Source organism: Phaenicophaeus curvirostris, chromosome 6 (genome assembly GCF_032191515.1).
Source record: "Phaenicophaeus curvirostris isolate KB17595 chromosome 6, BPBGC_Pcur_1.0, whole genome shotgun sequence".
NCBI lineage: Eukaryota > Metazoa > Chordata > Aves > Cuculiformes > Cuculidae > Phaenicophaeus > Phaenicophaeus curvirostris.
In genome coordinates, this window is record NC_091397.1 from 25,472,209 (window position 1) to 25,491,133 (window position 18,925).

The 18,925-nt window shown below is 41.3% G+C and overlaps 1 protein-coding gene across 2 annotated transcripts in view; it reads left to right on the plus strand.

The window, feature by feature from the left end:
* The first annotated feature begins 3,685 nt into the window (after positions 1-3,685).
* Positions 3,686-18,925, plus strand: part of VPS50 (VPS50 subunit of EARP/GARPII complex) — a 94,971-nt gene continuing 79,731 nt past the window's right edge. For both annotated transcript variants that reach the window (XM_069859637.1, XM_069859638.1), the window contains exons 1-4: positions 3,686-3,805; positions 6,696-6,764; positions 15,761-15,883; positions 18,224-18,295. In XM_069859637.1, coding sequence (XP_069715738.1) covers positions 3,773-3,805; positions 6,696-6,764; positions 15,761-15,883; positions 18,224-18,295 — 297 coding nt within the window. In that variant the 5' untranslated portion in view covers positions 3,686-3,772. The remainder of the gene's footprint in view (positions 3,806-6,695; positions 6,765-15,760; positions 15,884-18,223; positions 18,296-18,925) is intronic.

Here is an 18,925-nt window from a genome sequence, read left to right on the forward strand (position 1 = left end):
TACAGTTGTCGAGTTAGCTGCCGATTACTGTTTATTCTGCACTAACTTACATCAGTTTAAGTAATACTAGTATTAATGTATGACTTGGATTTTGTCCAAGACTGTCACTCACTGTACAAATCTAATCAACAGAAAACCAGGCAACCTCCCACAGTGCAATAACAGTCTGCAACAGCAAATATTTGCATCAACAGGTATGGTTTATCCATAAAAAAACCCACTAGGTTTTTACTATACAGCACTTACACAGGCTATTATGGATTAACAAATATTAGGCTAGACTGTCTTCTGCCTTATGCAGGAAGAACTGGAAGCAACGAATTGTCTCCTGCTCACTGCAAGGGTCCTGCAAGGGGCTAAGCCCCCACCAGAAGCGCAGGACAGTGAAATTTTTACTTGAGACATAAAAATACCCAGAGCCTTCCAGAATTCTTAGTAGCTCAGTACAATCAAATATATGGGGATTATTTCAGGTTAACAGAAATGTAAGCGGTCCCACCAAAAATAATGTCACCACCTGACATGAGCCATTAGATGAAGGGGGTATTTTGCATATTCCCAAAGGCTTCCCAGGTTCACTGTCATGCCTCTCCTGGGTGCTGTTGTTTATAATCTGCTTGATCCACTTAACTGAAGACTGGATATATCAAACTGCAACCTTTTGTAAAACATGAGTTAAAAGTTATTAGTTATTACCTACTTGTTTTCAACATGTAACAAAATATTGGTCAGAGTTTCCAATTAATTTCTAACTCAAATAAATGGGAGTTTTCAAATTCAAATGAAGTCTGTGTTGGTGTTTTAAATGCCCTATTAAGGCAAAGAAAAATTAAACAGAACAGATTTGAAAAATCATATTTTGCAAGGGTGTCCCCATATAGCCAGTATTTGGATAGGCTTAATGTCATTAACACAGTGAATTTTTTTTACTCTGAATAACTTAGAAAAATAAAGTAGATGCTAAAATGGTACGTTATTTTTCCTATAGAATTCTAGCTTCTGCTTGTTGTTAAATGGCTTTTAGACTTAATCACAGCTCACTAACTTATTTTTAGTAAAAGCAACCACATTAAAGCAACTTTATTTGCAGTAGTAACATTCTGAATTCTTTCAGTATCTGCAAACTTTAGTTATTTTATTACTAACATGTAATGCTAAATTTGTTAGAATATTTCCACAGAGATAACTTTGGGTTATATTCCTAATAGTGGCCAGAGGTAATGAATTCCTGTTAATGAATCCAGGGAGGGGACCACTGGTCCTGACTTCCCTTTGACACTGTGCTGCTTCGAATGTAGAGCAGCATGCTTGCTTTTACCTGTCATATCCTGCAACAAGTTATCGCCCAGAAATAATAACAGGATTGGGAAATGTGTGTTGTGCTGACCTATGTGCAGACTCAAATTACTCCAAAAGGAAAGAAAAGCTTCTCTGCAGTGGATATGCTGGTAGTGTTATTATTGAATATAATCTAAAATTAAGCAAAGACTATAAGATAAATTCTTCCCTTTTTTTTAGTTGTCAGCTTATTTTTTTTGGTATACAACCAAATCATAGAATTATAAAATGGTTTGAGTTGGAAGGGACTGTAAAGATCATTCAGTTCCAAGCACCCCTGCCATGGACAGGGACACCTTCAACCAGATCCAGTTGCTTAAAGCATCATCCAACCTGGCCTTGAACTCCTCCAGGGAGGAGGCATCCACAACTTCTCTGGTCAATCTGTTCCAGTGCCTCCCCACCCTCACAGCAAAAAATGTCTTCCTAATATCTCATCCAAATCTCCCCTCTTTCAGCTTAAAACCACTACCCCTTGCCGTATCTCTGCACCCCCTGATAAAGAGCCCCTCCCAGCTTTCCTGCAGGCCTCCTCTAAGTACTGGAAGGGTGCTATAATGTCTCCTTGGAGCCTTCTCCAGGCTAAACAAGCCCAACTCTCTCAGCCTGTCCTCATATGGAAGGTGCTCGAGCTCTCTGATCATCTCCATGGCCCTTCTCTGGACTCGCTCCAACAGATCCACATCCTTTGTATGCTGAGGACTCCAGAACTGAATGCAGCACTCCAGGTGGGGGTCTCACAAGAGCAGAGCAGAGGTGCAGAATGACCTCCCTCGACTGGTAAGAAACACACAAGCCTGTTGCAGGGCACTGCCCATGAACAGGCCAGACATACTTACTTACAATGCCCAAAATAACCTGTGGCAAACAGAAAGTTGTCATTGTCCAACTGTATTTTCTGGCTAGTCTGCTTATTTAGAACAGCATCTGAGTCAGTTATATATATGCAATACTGGTAAAATGAAGCCTGTTTGCCCACGTGTCTAAATTTGAGAAGTTAAAAAATCATTCAAGTCACCCACCACATCAGATAATCTAGATAGTTATAGAAAATCATGGTAAAGTGAGAAACTCAGTTTAATGGGTTTTGTTTGCTTCATATGTTTGTTTTCTAAACTATGTCCTCAGACTAGTGGCGCTTACATGAGAGGGAGGGCTTAAAAATCAAAGTCATAGAATCATAGAATGCCAAGTTGGAAGGGACCTCAGGAATCACCTCATCCAACCTTTTTTGGGTGGTAAACAGTTTAAATGAGATGGCCCAGAACCCTTGTCGAGCTGAGCCTTATAAGCGTCCAGTGTAGAGGAATCTACCACTTCCCTGGGATGACTATTCTGATGTCTAACTCGCTTTGTCCCCTCAGACAACTGTTTTCAGAGCCTAAACAGGCAAACCTCAACTCATCCACCAAGGCCAGAGAAGCTGCCGGGCCACTAGTGCTCAGCAGCGCTTCAGCCTCCCCGGGGAAACCACAGAGCCTCACAGCCACCACCCTGCGCCCTGCAGGACCTTCCCTTCCCCTTCCCCCTTCCCCTCCCCTCCTCCTCCCTTCCCTTCCCTCCCTCTCTTCCCCTCCCCTCCTCTTCCCTTCCCCTTCCCTTCCCTCCCCTCCCCTTCCCCTTCCCCTTTCCCTTCCCCTTTCCCTTCTCCTTCCCCTTTCCCTTCTCCTTCCCCTTTCCCCTCCCCTTTCCCTTCTCTTCCTCCTTCCCTTCCCTTCTCTTCCTCCTTCCCTTCTCCTTTCCCTTCTCCTTTCTCTTCCTCCTTCCCTTCCCTTCTCTTCCTCCTTCCCTTCTCCCCTCCCCTCCCCTCTCTTCTCCCTTCCCTTCTCTTCCTCCTTCCCTTCTCCTTTCCCTTCCCTTCTCCCTTCCCTTCTCCCTTCTCTTCCTCCTTCCCTTCTCCCCTAGCCTCCCCTCCCTTCCCTTCTCCCTTCCCTTCTCCCTTCCCTTCTCCTTTCCCTTCCCCCTTCCCTTCCCCCTTCCCTTCCCCCTTCCCTTCCCCCTTCCCTTCCCCCTTCCCTTCCCCCTTCCCTTCCCCCTTCCCTTCCCCCTTCCCTTCCCCCTTCCCTTCCCCCTTCCCTTCCCTTCCCTTCCCTTCCCTTCCCTTCCCTTCCCTTCCCTTCCCTTCCCTTCCCTTCCCTTCCCTTCCCTTCCCTTCCCTTCCCTTCCCTTCCCTTCCCTTCCCTTCTCCCTTCCCTTCTCCCTTCCCTGTTCACTTCCCTGTTCACTTCCCTTCCTTTCCTTTTTCCCTCCCCTCGCCCCGCCCCTCCGGCCCCGCTGCCGGGGTTTGTAGTCTGGCGCCAGGAACTACCGTTCCCGTCGGGCGGTCGAGGTCACGTGGCGTCGAACATGGCTGCCCCATGGGCGGCGGGGCTTCAGAGCGCCTGCTGAGCGCTTGCGGGGCGGCGGCGGCGGCAACGGCAGGACCGGCACCGTCATGCAGAAGATCAAGTCGCTGATGACCCGCCAGGTAAGCGGCTCGGCCCGGCAAGGCGGTGAGGCCCCGCCGCGGGGGGACGGGCCCTCCCTGCGGGCCCCGGGGCCGGGGCGAGGGGCGCGGGTGTCGCACTCGCCCGTGTCGCGTCGGGTCGCGGTGCACGTTAGCTTATTTTCCTCTTTAAACCAAGACATGGAGGCGTCGACAGGTGCCAGCACGGTCACAAGCGCAGTGGCCTTAAAGATGACACGAGTGCTCTGTGTCAGTTTCCTTGTTTCACGTATGATTTTATTATACGTTTAATACGTATTATTTATCCGTTTATAATTTATCCATATTATTTATAGAATCATAGAATCACTTGCTGGAAAAGACCTCTTGGATCATCGAGTCCAACCATTCCTATCTGCCACTAAACCATGTCCCTGAGCACCTCGTCTATCCATCCCTTAAACACCTCCAGGGATGGGGACTCAACCACCTCCCTGGGCAGCCTGTTCCAGTGCCCAATGACTCTTTCTGTGAAAATTTTTTTCCTGATATCCAGTCTGAACCTCCTCTGGTGGAGCTCGAGGCCACTCCCCCTTCTCCTGTCCCCTGTCACTTGGGAGAAGAGGCCAGCTCTCTCCTCTCTACAACCTCCTTTCAGGTAGCTGTAGAGAGCAATAAGGTCTCCCCTCAGAGGCAGACAGCAATGAGGTCTCCCGTTATCTGTACATTATTTATACGTATTATTTACCTGTATATTACACATACAATTTTATTATATTGTATAATTTTATTACATGCAGGGCTGTGGCACCGTGACATGGCTTTGTCTGACAGCAAAGGTTTTGGGTCAGAAGGAAAGCAAGCTTTTAAAGGTGTTTGGGAAGTACTTGGGAGGGCAAATATTGAATATGTGCTAGAGTACTTAATGAATTCCGGTCAGCCTGCTTCTCTGTAGTGTTTGTCTCTGGGATTACGCAGATCTAGTCCACATTTGGTCCAGTATTTCTAAGGTTATGAGCTTTTTTAAAGGGGCGCATTAGAAAAAGATCTGAGTCAGTTATATATATGAAATACCTCTAAAATGAAGTCTGTTTGTGTAAGTGCCTAAACCTGAGAAGTTAAAAAATCACTCAAGTCACCTACCACATCAGATATTCTAGATGGTAATAGAAAATCATGGATAAGTGAGAATCTGAGCTTTGTTGGTTTTTTTTGGTTTGTTTTTTTTTCATAAACTTATGTGAGAGGCAGGGCTTAAAAATCCAATAGTCATAGAATCATAGAATGCTAGGTTGAGAGTGACCTCAGGGATCATCTGGTCCAACTTTTTTGGTGATAAACAGTTTAAATGAGACGGCCCAGAAGACTCTTGAGCTGAGCCTTAAAAGTGTCCAGTGTAGAGGAATCTACCACTTCCGTGGGGAGACTATTCGAAGTCTCCTCACGGCTTAAAATGAACACCGGCATGCAATCTGGATTTCCAAAAAAATGTTCTGCTCCACTTCTGTGTTGGGGAAACTCTCAGTTTTCAGCTGGACTAAGAGGGGTTGTGGGAAGCCTGTCTAGTGAGGAAGTGTTGTGGTCTGAAAATGATGAAACTTATGCAATTTTCAGCCTTTGGGAAGGACTAAATACCATTTAGCATTTGATAAGTGAAACTTTTTACTACTTCTGAAGTTAAGCTGCTAATACTGCAGATTTCTGAGAGAATGTGTGGAAGGTTTTATGTAAAGTATGAGAAGTTGCAGCAGTTACTTTCGTTGTTGTTACTTTGAATTTCTGATGCATAGAGGTGAGTCACCAAAGGGTGGTGGTAACTGAAGGGGAGGATGTTTTGAAATGATGTGCAGGGACATCTGAGAATGAAAACCAAAATGAAGAGGTTCTGCATCCTAGGAAGATGAAACAATTGTAAAATGTAGTAGTTAACACAAAAGTGCTGAACTTGTAAACCACTTTTTCAGTTTCAAAAGATAAATATGAACTTTTCTCATCATAAACTCATGTAGTAATTTAATAGGTCCTTTTGTTTCAAAGGAACTGTAGGTACCCAGGGCCTGAAAGGGTCTTGGAAACACTACTGTTAGCTCAACAACCACAGGAGTAGGAGGGAAGTCTGCCTGAAACTCGTGTCTCATGTAGATGCCTTGCAGTCTCAAGGGAAGCTGGAGTCAGAACCGTGTCTGAAACATTAATGTTTAGATTCACCTTTGCCTAGGGATCTGGTAGAAGATGTGCTAAGTGGCATGTTCTGTGGTATTGCTTCATAAAATTGTGAATGCGCTGGACATTCAGCGAACACATACCCAACTGGTTAATTGATGCTTCCTGTATAATGCTTCAGCCCACTAAAGTATATGCTATTTATGTGGCTATATGTGTTTCAAAGAGTTACTAATAGAAAAAGCAACTAATGTGGATTATCTATCTTTTTCAGTGTAGTTATGTGTAAGGAAAACCAGTCCTAATAGTACCATATGGTAAATAGACAAATATCCCATCAAGCAAAAATAGTATAATTTTTGTGCAGAGTAGATAGAGCTTAACCTGAATTAGATTATTTGATCCCATTAAACCAGTAAGTTTGTGAAATATAGTTTATTATGTTTTTTGGAAATGTGCATTTTTAATTTTAAAAATAACATCTGGAAGAGGAGAGGAGGATGTAAGTGAGCTTTATGGTGGGAGTATTAGTGAACTGTTCTGAAAAGGTACATATTGCAGCATAAGGTTGGAAATGTGTAGATGTTTGAGGAACATAATTTATACATCAATGGTCTTGTTTGAGTGTTTATAGAATAAGGTCTTAGGCTTCCAGTCTCATATCAGTGTAATCTATTAAAAGACTTCAACACTGGGTAAGACTCTTGCAGTTGGATTGCAAGGTATGTAAAGTAATTGCTCTTCACTGATTATTGAAATTCTTTTAAAGGGTCTAAGAAGTCCTCAGGAGAGTGTTCATGACCTCAGTCCTATCGAAAGCTTTCGGATCCCTTGTAAGGTATGGTACACAGTTCTTCCACTACTACCTCATGCATTTTTAGTTTTTCATTTTACAGCTAGATGACACTTAGTGGTTTGGTTTTTTTTTTTTTAACATGGAGTTTGCTGTTGTTCTTTTCAACAGTTTTACTTCTTGCTGAAAATCTTTTAAACTATTTTTATGGAAGAATTAAGAACTGTGAAGCAAAGCAGTTCACTAACTCAGAATGAATTTGCATTATAATTTTCTGGGGATGTTTGAGTTTGTCACTGAATGCTGATCTTAATATTATCTAGATTTCCTGCTGGAATGAAGAAAAAAAAAAGAATTAAAAAGAAAAGTGTTATTTTTTCACTTTGGAATCTAGATGCTGTATGGGTAGCTTGTATAGTTCTAATCTTGGTGTTTACTCTCTTCATGGTTTTGGTGAAATAAGTATATTTTGTAGTTTCACGGGTTTAATCTTCAGCACATATATTAAGTTCATGTTCTACTTTAAATGTTATGGTTTTATAATAATAACTTTTTTTTTGGCTTTTTTGGGGTCTTGGTACTTAAATGATGCCAGCTCACTCTTGTTTCACAAATCGCACTGAGTAATTTGTGTGTGGGGGAACAATTGTCATCATGCTTGACTGCTCATTGTACCCTGTTGATATGAGTGGATGATTCACAAGACTTAATGTAGATGTTGTTTATTATTTTCTCCTAGCTTGGTCTTTGCCTTTAACCAATGAGGTATTTAAGTTACTGACTTGAAGTTTGATGCCTTTTTTACAATAGTTTAAAAAACAAAACAAAACAAAAGACCTCCTGTGTATCTTTGTCTCTATATAAGTTACTGTGTAATATGTTGCTTGTGCTGCGACAGACTTGAAAATCAGCATTGCTATGTATTTAAAAAAATCAAGTAACAATCTCTGAATTGGCATATAATGCTCTGTTAAACAGTAGCAAATATATTGATTTCAAAGAGCAAAAGTATTCAGTTGCAGCTACGTTTTCAGAACTATCTCATCTCCGCAGCTTGGATTTCAAAACTGCAGATTCCTGCCACCTACTGATATCCACTTTCAAACTGTCTTTTGCCAAGTTGACTACACTGGTAAAAGTAGATGTAGGGTATCTTGGTTGGGTTTCCATTAGAATCATAGAATCATAGAATCACCAGGTTGGAAGAGACCCACCGGATCATCGAGTCCAACCATTCCTGTCAAACACTAAACCATGCCCCTCAGCACCTCATCCACCTGTGCCTTAAACACCTCCAGGGAAGGTGACTCAACCGCCTCCCTGGGTAGCCCATTAAAGTGCTCAATGACCCATTCTTTAATGGTTAGATGTTTTGTGTCTAATAAGCATACACCTTTTGTCAGTAACAATGGGAAAACAAATACCTGTCAATAAGTTGCAATTTTTTCATATATTTATGTCAAACATTTGTAATGCGAAAACATCTGCAGCTGTTCTGCAGCAAGCATCTCATTGTAATTATGAATCCTCTGCCTGAAAAGACAAGACTGCATCAACATTAGAACTTTGCACACGATTACTTTTTTTAAAGCTGATGAAATTTGGGTATTAATCACTTCTGTGCCACAGAATAAGACTTATATATTTTTCAGTCTTCTAATACCTCTTTTTCCCTTCCAAAATGTTTTAGGTGAGTAATTCTCAGAGTTCCGAGTTGCTTACATTGATTTTTTCCTGTTCAACAGGCTGTATTGAGTGAAACTCTTATAAAGCTGCATGACTATCTGATTAAATGAAAACATTAGCTCACAAGAATCTTGAGGAAAATTATTGTGTTTTGATCACTTTGTCTCCTGGCTGTGATCCCAAGCCATTTGTCACAGTAACCTTTCTTCCAGCCCTTTTGTTTTGAAGGAACGGTTTATATCATCATACCTCGTTAACTTTGCTAAAACCTTTATTGTAGGATGTTACTTTTCAGATGATGAGACATTGGATGAGTCACTGTAATATTTCTCCTGTCACTGTAAGCATAGATTCAGGTATACTTTCCTGAAAACAAGACTTTTTTGGGGTGGAGAGAAGGAGATATTGCCTTTGTTTGTGGTTATGAGTAACCATCAAGGAGACTGGGTTTTAGTACTGCACAAAAGTTGAAACTTGTTGAGCTTTTGGATATTGGTATTTGTTTTGAACTGAAGCTCTGTTCAATGGCTTGGCAACATACTGATGTCAAAAATCAGACTTGTTATAGGATCAAGCACCTTTGCTGGATATAAGCTAATGCCCTTCGATAATTTTTTTGTAATAATGGACAACTTTGGTAAAGGATATTCACTTTTGAATGCAAAAGCAAAGACTGAAGAAAAAGTGCAGATTTTTAAAGGGAATGAGTAAAAGCATATCTTCAAACTGTTGCATACTGCTGTTGGAAAGCCTGTGTGTTAGGCTCTGCTGCCACATTTTAATAACTGGTTTTGCTTGTATCTTGAATAACAAAACTCTGAAGCTCGCTAGCCAAATACTGTTTTGATTTTAGAAGGGTTGTGACGCTGCACTTTCATCATCACACTTCCATGTTAAAAGTGGTATTGCCAAATTGATTGTCAAGTGCTACTGGAAGTTTTAAAAGCTGAGTTAAAGCTATAGAGTGGCATGCAGAATGAAAGACTAAATTACTGGAAAAAGCATGAGCTGTTGACAGATAATGCTAACTCTAGGGACAAAAGCGTGTTTTTAAAATGGGGGTTGTCACAGTTGTTCGGCAGTCAAATGGCAAATGCGGAGCATAGGAAGAAGAATATGTTGATGTTGCATCCCCCGAGAGGAAAAGCAGCAAAATTCATTTGAGACTTGATACCTGGAAGTTGCTGGTTTGCTGACTGGAGGCTTACTGGCAAGCATGTTAGTGGTGAATGTGCTACAAGTTTTTTAATTTATAAGCAATGAAATTATTTGAAAAAATTCCATTTTCTTCCATCATATGAAGGCAAATTTTACTTTGCTTCCTGCAAAACCACCAACTCAGTTACATAAAGAATTGAGTGTGCAAGTGTTCAAGTATGTGATGTGGTCTGTAAATAAGGCAAATCTGAACTGCAGGGCTGGATTTCTAGAATAAAAGGTTGATTGCAGTGGGATTTCATATCTTTTTTGATTGAGATACCTTATTTCCTCTGTGTGCCCTGATCAACTGTAATTATTTTTTAAGCATTCTGTTACTGTCAGCTTTCTTGTTTCCCAAGCTGATAAAAGTTTTGTGTAGTACATTCTGTTACAAAAGTATGAGATAGGTAATTTGTTCACTTGATTTCAAGTGTCGAGTTAATGAGTTGACTTTGAATTAGATTACATTTATCTTGATGATAAGCAGCTTGAACATTATATACAAATGTTAGTTGACTTTGTTGCTTATGGTGGTAAACAACACTGAAAGTTTATTTTTTCCTATAGATACAGAAGGGTGACTTTCTTAGTCTGTGTGGGATTCTATTTCTCCAACAGTGGCTGAGCATATTTCAGGAGTGCATTAAGCAGCACTGTCATGAATATCTGTTCTGTGGATTAGGATTTGTTGTTCTCTCTGTCAGGAGAATTGTTTTCACAGTGTAATGTTTCTTTTGGTAGAATGAGGGCTTTTTAATAAGTACTCTGTATACATGCTGATGAAGGAAAGATCAAAAGAGGTTTCTGGGCATTTCGTTTGAAAGATAAGGGAATAACACAAACTTCCCTGTGGAATTGCCTTCCCTCACTGTGGATTAGCTGGGGGTAGAGGGAGGAGGAAGAAAAAATTTTAGAGGTGAATTTATAGATATAGTTATACATACATTATAAGACATAGATCATACATGAATTTATCTTTTTATATAGATAAATGGAAAAGATGTTGTGTGTGTGTGTGTATATATATATAAAAAAATATTTTATACATTATTTCATGGTGGTAGGACATTGCAGTGTACCCGTTAATTGCATCTGTTGAGCAGGGCCTTCATCCTGGTATTTAGGATTAGCTTTTAACATAGGTGTTACCAAAGTTCACGATGGAGGGGTATAAATTGACAGTGTGGTTTTGGCTCATGACAAAGGTGGGGGTGGTGGTGCTATGTCCAAATGAATACAGTAGAGACTTGGCCCCTGGCACTTCCTGTGTAGATGCGCATGGTTTATTGCTGACCTTCAGCTTCTAATTAGATTGGAAACTTTTTAGATGGGTTTTTATTTTTCTGACTGGTATCAGTTAGCTTTTTAAAATTTCTTTGCTTCCCAAGTTTTCAGTTGATTGTGACTGGAATGCAGAAGGTGTTTACTTCGACTCTCTCACAGTAATGCTTCATTTAACAGAGCAATATTGGTTTTGGAATTACAGAGAGTGTAGAAAACAGGGAGAGTGGGAGTGTGACGTACCGGGAAATAGCTGGGTAAGTCATCTAAAACTTGCTGAACTGCATTTCAGATGAGTTTGCAATTAAATGACTCTTCTGAAATATATTTCAAGGAATTGCCACAGGCTCCTAGACCTGTAAACTTGTATTTGCAGAGAGCAGGAAGGCAGAATCATGTGAGAAGTGTGTGGATGCAAACAGCGTAGGGTTTTTTGTTTTTTTTAATCTTTCCCTTTCAGTGATCTGTTTAGGTGGCATTATGAAAGAGAGACCTGCTGCTTAGGGTTGCACTAACCGTAACCTGAAAGGAAGTATTATCTCACGGAATAATTTGTCTTCCCATGAAAGTATGATCCAAAGTACTGGCAAAAAAATTATCACACATTTAGCATCACAAATGCTGCAGTTTTTATATAGGAGGTGAAGTCTCTTGCTAAACAAAACTATAGCCCGAGAAACAGCATCTTAGAAGACTGTTGGCCCATTATTGCCAGGAGACTTTATACTGCTGGACATGTGTGTTAACCTGGGCAGGTGGATTGAAGTGTATGCTGTGGGGTTCACCTTGCCAGTGTGCTGCTCTTTCTGATATCCTGTGTATCTAATTGATTCAGTTTAGCAGTGGTGAAGTTCTCTATGTAGTTATCATCGTAATTCCCTCTGTTCTGATTTTTAATAGTTTTTTTTCTATTCAAAACAGCACTTGGAATTGCTGAATTTACATAAAATTCTATTTTAATGATTTTAATGTTGAATTTTTTTTTTTTTTCTTTTAAAGACATATACTGTAGTGGAAATAGTTTGAAAAGTTTTAGGTGGAAAAGGGCCTTTAGGGCTTTAATATATGTTCTCTCTCTCCCTCTACAAAATGCATGAGTACAAGCTCTGCAGTATTAAATCTGTCCTCCCTTGAGGCCCCTGAAGCTATGGGCTTCATATATATGTAATGAAATGTTTTTGTATCTCTGATTGAAGGGATGACAAAAATCTAATATCAGCGAATAAACTTTAGCCAAGGATTTTTGCTTCCCTCAGTGGCAAGTGAATAGATTGGATTTGAGTGTGTTAGGTATTTGATACTAGTGGAGCATGATGGACTGGAAGCTGCAGTTCATCGTGGCATAAAGGCTGGTGGCAGACAGTGTAATTCATATAGGAGATTAGGTTTATCTTAGAGGGTTGTTCTCCCTAGGCTGCTTTGCTAGAAGGAATGGGCAAGATGAAGAAAAACCTTGTCTATTTAATGAATATTTTCTTAGGTAGTTTTTGGCAAGAAAAACTGAGATGAGCAATCTTTCTGACACAGGATAAAATGGTTTTCTAGTGATTTTCCTAGCCACATCAGCTTTATTTTTGTGCTGAAAAATGTGATTGTCTTCAAAGAAAAAAAAAAAGTTGATTAGGTTTCACTGAAGTGCTGATATTAAAAACAACCCTCCCTATTTGTTACCACTTGGCTCTAAATCCAGAATATCCATGATGGCTTTCTTAATACATCTTCAGGGGATGTCAGTCACCATTGACCTGTGGCACTGACATAATTTCATTTCTCCAATATGACAAGATACCAATAGACTAAGAACTCAAATAATCCTAAAGATGTTCTCTTGGGTTTAGTTTATCTTCTTTATTTCTTTTAGCAAACAACCATGCAGAAACTTGTAGCCACACATCAGATGATAAATTAGATGATTCTATTTGCAGTGGTCGACAAATTAAGCTGACCCTGTAGTCTGTGTTGGATAACTTTTAATTTTTATTTCATACAGCTAAAACTCAATGTATTGTAAGAAGTTAAGCTAATTTATAGATATACAGCATAGAGCTGCACTTTGTTACGGAGTCCAGAGTGAAATAAATTTTTGTGTGGACCGGAATATTATTTGACAGGAATATTTATTTGACAGGAATACATATGGTTAGATAATTGATTGATTGTTTTATAAATTAAATTATTGCAAGAGTAGTGTGCCATTAAATCTGAGTATGTGTGTCCTCTGCCTATCCCTGCACCCTCATGTGATGAAAATTTCAAACCCGTAGATTAAAAAGTTGGAAAAGACTCTAAAGGGGCTATTTTTCAGGAATCTTTCTGTTCTCATCCCTCATAACCTACCCTCCTTTCCTTTTTGCCTCATGCTCTTAATGAAGCTGAAATATGTGGTGGAAAGGTGTCACCGCTGGTTGAACTGTGTGGCTGGAGCTAAGGGATGGGTTTGCCTGCATATAGTCCTGCTTGTCTCTTCGATGTCGCAGGCTCTTCCCTGCTAGCTTCCTGCAGTCTTGTTCTGTGGGTACCATCTGTCTGCTGGCAGTGCCACATCGGTAACCCAGCCTTTGCCTTACAGCAAGGTGCTGCTGTGGCCTCTGGTGGTGCAGATGGGCTTGCTGAGAGCAGAACTGTGCTTAAAACCCCTTTTAAAGTGCTTGTCTAAGGAATAGCATAATTCTTCCTTGCAGTTATTGTTTATTGTTGTTCCATTATTATTTATGTGAGAAAAACTTATTCACTGGTAAGATAAAGGACAGAGTCTTTGCAGCAAAGTCAATAATATTTTTATTTTACAATTCAGTGCTGAATTGGATGCCCTTCTAAAAAAGGCATCCCATTTTACAGAAGCAGTAGGTATATATACTAGTTTTAGACAAAGAACTGCTAAGTCCTTAAACAATGTTTATTTTTTGGGGTTATCCAACCATGTCTGGAGGCTTCCTTCAGGTTATCTCCTGACCCGAGACAGCTACATCTCACAAGACAATTAAGCATATCAATGAATTCTTCCAACTCCAAGAAAGCATTTATTCTTTCAGGTTATTCATCCATGTCTGGAGATAACCTGAATATTATCTCTTGGTACAAGACAGATATACTTTACAAGATAATTAAACATACAAACCAGCTGCAGCAAAACTTGTCAATTAATTCTCACATTTATGCCTATTATTTCCTCGTTTCTCTCACTCCTGTGTGCGTCCACGCTTTCCCTCGCCCGGCCTCCTGCTGGGTGCCCGGGGCTGGGAGCGAGGTGCCAGCGCTGCGGGCGGCTTTCTCCGTCAGGCGCTCTCAGATCGGAGGCTTTACGGGAGCGGAGGGCAGGGGGCTGGCTCCTCGCTGGCTTGTCCCCGGTTCGGCCCCTGCCCCGTCGCGCTCGAAGCTGCTGCAGCTCTGCCCGCACTCCGGCGGGTGGCGCCCGAGCTCCGCCCGGGGACTCCGTGTACTGGAAATCCGGGTTTATCTGTATCAGAGCTGCTGTTTTGGCTTCTCCATCCGCCCACTCCGTTTGTTGTTTGTTTTTTTTTTTTTTTTTTGGTCCCCCAAACTGCTCACGTAGAGATACAGCACCCTGCTTTGTATTTAAAATGTTGCTTTGCCTCATAACCAGTCATAGAGTGGTTTGGGTTGGAAGAGAACTTAAAGATTACCCAGTTACACCTCCCCTGCCATCGGAGGGGCAGCCTTCTGCTGAATCAGGTTGCTCAAAGCCTCCTCCAACCTTGCCTTGAACCGCCTTCAGGGATGGGGCATAACGTGTATGCATTGACCTTATTTCAGTTGATGTATGAAATAAGCAAGTTAGTAGTTGTTTAGTTGATTAATCTCAAATCTGATGCCTCTAGCTGGTGAAATAAGCCCTTGAGCTCTTGGTTATGAAAGTACTGGCACTTCGTCCCACTGTAACAACTTGGCATTGTTGGGAGGGTTGGGATCTTTGTGGGACACTTCAGTCCTTTGGATCACTTCACGGGGGTTAAATTCCATAATCAAGCAGTTTGAACCTTTTAATCTTGATTTTTGTTGAAAGAATATCCTTGCATGTCTTGCCTTTTGAGTCTTTGATAAAGGCTTTTAATTCCTTTGATGAATGAGCCTTCAGGAGACAACTAATACTACTTGAAATGTCCAGTATACGAGGAGAAGAGGAAGCATAGGCTCAGCTCTCACTTTGTTGCAACCAGTGTAAGCGTTGTTGAGAAGATCTTCTAGAGGAGATGGTAACACCAAATAAGGAGATCTTCACCTCTTTAATATTAGCTTTCAGGAAGCTGAGAGTGCATCTCTGCTTAAACTACCCTACTAATCTTGCACTAATTTTGTGCAAAGAAGGCTGATCTGTTCTAGTTTTGCCTGTAAAAAATTCAGGTGTTTAATGACAGGACTTTTATTAAAGTGAATTCTGAGGACTCGGGGAGAAGTTATGCATTTGTAGTGATGCTGTCTGCCTTATATTTACAAAGATCGTTCTTCTGGTTTAAAAAATTATGGATTTGCTTGTTACCTTTTGGTGCGTTTTTTTTTTTTTGCTTCTGGATAAACAGCATGCCACTTTACTTTTAGGCTATTATGAGATTTTGTGAACTTCAGGAGGAAGAACCTCTAGACTCAACATGCGTTTTTGCTATAAGTGTATTGATGAAGAAGTGATCAAGTGACCTGCAACACTGAAGTTTCCACAGTATTCTTTTTAAACTTTTAAATATCTTGCTGTTTGCAGTGGGAAGAACAAGCCTCCGTGTACTTATCTTTCTATTCCTGGCCATTGCTTCATGTATAATGTTGTAAATGGCTTTTGAAAAATACTTGTTTTGATAAAAGATTTTTTTCTTGTTATGACGTGATAGTACATTATGGAAATCCTTTTTTGTTTTGTGAAGGAGGATCTCAGAGAACTGTGTGAAGAACCAACTGATCCTCAAGCTCAGCAGGAAGTAATTAACAGCATTGAAGAAGTTTATTTTTCCAATGATTCCTTTGATATTGTGAAGTATGAATTAGAGGTAAGCAGTCTTCTTAAAAAAAAAAAGACAATATAATATGAAAAACGAGGGTCAAAAGTATATGCTTGTTTCAAAGAGCTATTTTTTATTTTGTTTCTTATATCTTCATTAATGCAAAACTGTACAATCTCTCCTCATCTTGCAGCTGTGTGGAGCTTCTAGCTCAGTATTTGTATCGAGTCTCTTTTTTTTAATGTGGTAGAATTAATACCAGTTGTGCTAACAGGCATTTCATAACTTAAACTACCATGAAAAAGCCAAAATATCTGGGGGGGAAGGGGGGGAAGTTTTATATCTTAGATGTATTTTTAGCAAACTGACTGAGACATAATTTCAATGATTAGGTGGGTTGTGTTACATATATGGCTTAAAATACAGTGATTTTGAGATAATTATCATATTCTATGATGTAATTATGATAATACATTGTCTTAGCACTGATTTGTTTCAGTATCTTTAATTTGAAATAATGGATTAATTCTGCAAATTAGATTGCAGATGCAATATGAATGTTTCTTTACTAGAATTGATTGGTTGGTTGATTCTGCATGTGAGTGTAATGGATGAGGAAAATGGCTGAGGAAATGGATGAGGAAAAGGCTGAGGTACTTAATGCCTTCTTTGCCTCAGTCTTTAGTCGTAAGGAGGGTCGTTCCGCCTGTGTACAAACCCAGGAGCTAGAGGAGCATAATGAGGCTCCCATGATCCAAGAGGAGGTGGTCAGAGCCTTGCTAGCCCGACTGGACAGTCACAAGTCTATGGGGCCGGACGGGATTCACCCTAGGGTACTGAAGGAGCTGGCGGATGTGCTGGCCAAACCCCTTTCCATCATCTTCCAACAGTCCTGGAAGACTGGGGAAGTCCCACTGGACTGGAGGCTGGCTGATGTTGTGCCCATCTACAAAAAGGGCCGCAGGGAGGACCCAGGAAACTACAGGCCTGTCAGTCTGACCTCAGTGCCAGGGAAAGTCATGGAACAGGTGATCTTGAGTGCTATCATGAAGCACATGCAAGAGAACCGGGTGATCAGGCCCAGTCAACATGGGTTCACAAAAGGCAGGTCTTGCCAGACTAACCTGATCGCCTTCTATGACAAAGTGACCCGGCTACTGGATGAGGGAAAGGCGGTGGATGTGGTCTTCCTGGACTTCAGCAAAGCCTTTGACACAGTTTCTCACAGCGTTCTGCTTGAGAAACTGTCAGCCTCTGGGCTGGACAGGCGCACACTCTCGTGGGTGGAAAACTGGTTGGATGGCCGGGCCCAGAGAGTGGTGGTAAATGGTGTGAAATCCAGCTGGAGGCCAGTGACAAGTGGGGTTCCCCAGGGCTCGGTGCTGGGTCCAGCCCTGTTCAATGTCTTCATCAATGACCTGGATGAAGGCATCGAATGCACCCTTAGCAAGTTTGCGGACGACACTAAGCTGGGTGGAAGTGTCGATCTGCTGGAGGGTCGGGAGGCTCTGCAAAGGGATCTGAACAGGCTGGACCGCTGGGCAGAGTCCAATGGCATGAGGTTTAACAAGGCCAAATGCCGGGTCCTTCACTTGGGGCACAACAACCCTATGCAGTGCTACAGACTGAGAGAAGTCTGTCTAGAAAGCTGCCTGGAGGAGAGGGACCTGGGGGTGTTGGTTGACAGCCGACTGAATATGAGCCAGCAGTGTGCCCAGGTGGCCAAGAAGGCCAATGGCATCTTGGCTTGTATCAGAAACGGCGTGACCAGCAGGTCCAGGGAGGTTATCCTCCCTCTGTACTCGGCACTGGTGAGACCGCTCCTCGAATACTGTGTTCAGTTCTGGGCCCCTCACCACAAGAAGGATGTTGAGGCTCTGGAGAGAGTCCAGAGAAGAGCGACAAAGCTGGTGAAAGGGCTGGAGAACAGGCCTTATGAGGAGCGGCTGAGAGAGCTGGGGTTGTTTAGCCTGGAGAAGAGGAGGCTGAGGGGTGACCTCATTGCTCTCTACAACTACCTGAAAGGACGTTGTAGAGAGGAGGGTGCTGGCTTCTTCTCCCAAGTGACAGGGGACAGGACAAGAGCGAATGGCCTCAAGCTCCGACAGGGGAGGTTTAGGCTAGACGTTAGGAAAAAATTCTTTACAGAAAGGGTCATTGGGCACTGGAACAGGCTGCCCAGGGAGGTGGTTGAGTCACCTTCCCTGGAGGTGTTTAAGGCACGGGTGGACGAGGTGCTGAGGGATATGGTTTAGTGTTTGGTAGGAACGGTTGGACTCGGTGATCCGGTGGGTCTCTTCCAACCTGGTTGTTCTGTGATTCTGTGATTCTGTGATTCTGTAATGTCCTTTAATTTCTGACTGAATTTAATTTGTTGTTTACACACAGAGGCTTCCTCCAGTACTTAATCTTCAAGAACTGGAAGAGTACAGAGACAAATTAAAACAACAGCAAGCTGCTGTAAGTAAAGCTGTTTCCTCTGTACCGTCAAGCAATTTGTTGCATTATCTAGAAGACTAGTCAGAGATGTAACTGAAGAAGTTTTGGTTTCTTAAGCACTTCAGAAAATTAACATTTTTTTCCTTTAATATTGTTTTGTGCTTTTATAGTGGAAAATCATGTCAGTAAATCATATACTTATATAAAATTATGTAAATAAATCTTGATGCTAAATATTGTAACAAGGAGCAAATGTCCTAACTCTTTCTTTAGAAACTCAACTTTCTGAATCTTCAGCTTTTCCTATGTGTTGCCAGACTGTTCAACAGTGTTGAATACTGTGATAGAATAACTTTTTTTGAGGGATTTCTGGCAACATAAAACATAACTTGCTTTTAAAACTCTTTCTATAGGATGACTATTTTTGTTTTTTTCACCCACGATTGCCAATTTGTTAATCATCAGCAAGCGTTTCTAGTGAATACTGGTACACAATTATTATGTAACAAAATAAGTGAGATGTAACTATGAGTAATATCCCTATTTTACGGAGGGAAATCAGATTTGCAGCTTCTGAAAGGTACTTTTTACATTTCAGGCTTTTTATTTTCTATTCATACGTTGACTCTTGATTCATTCCTCTTTTAAAGA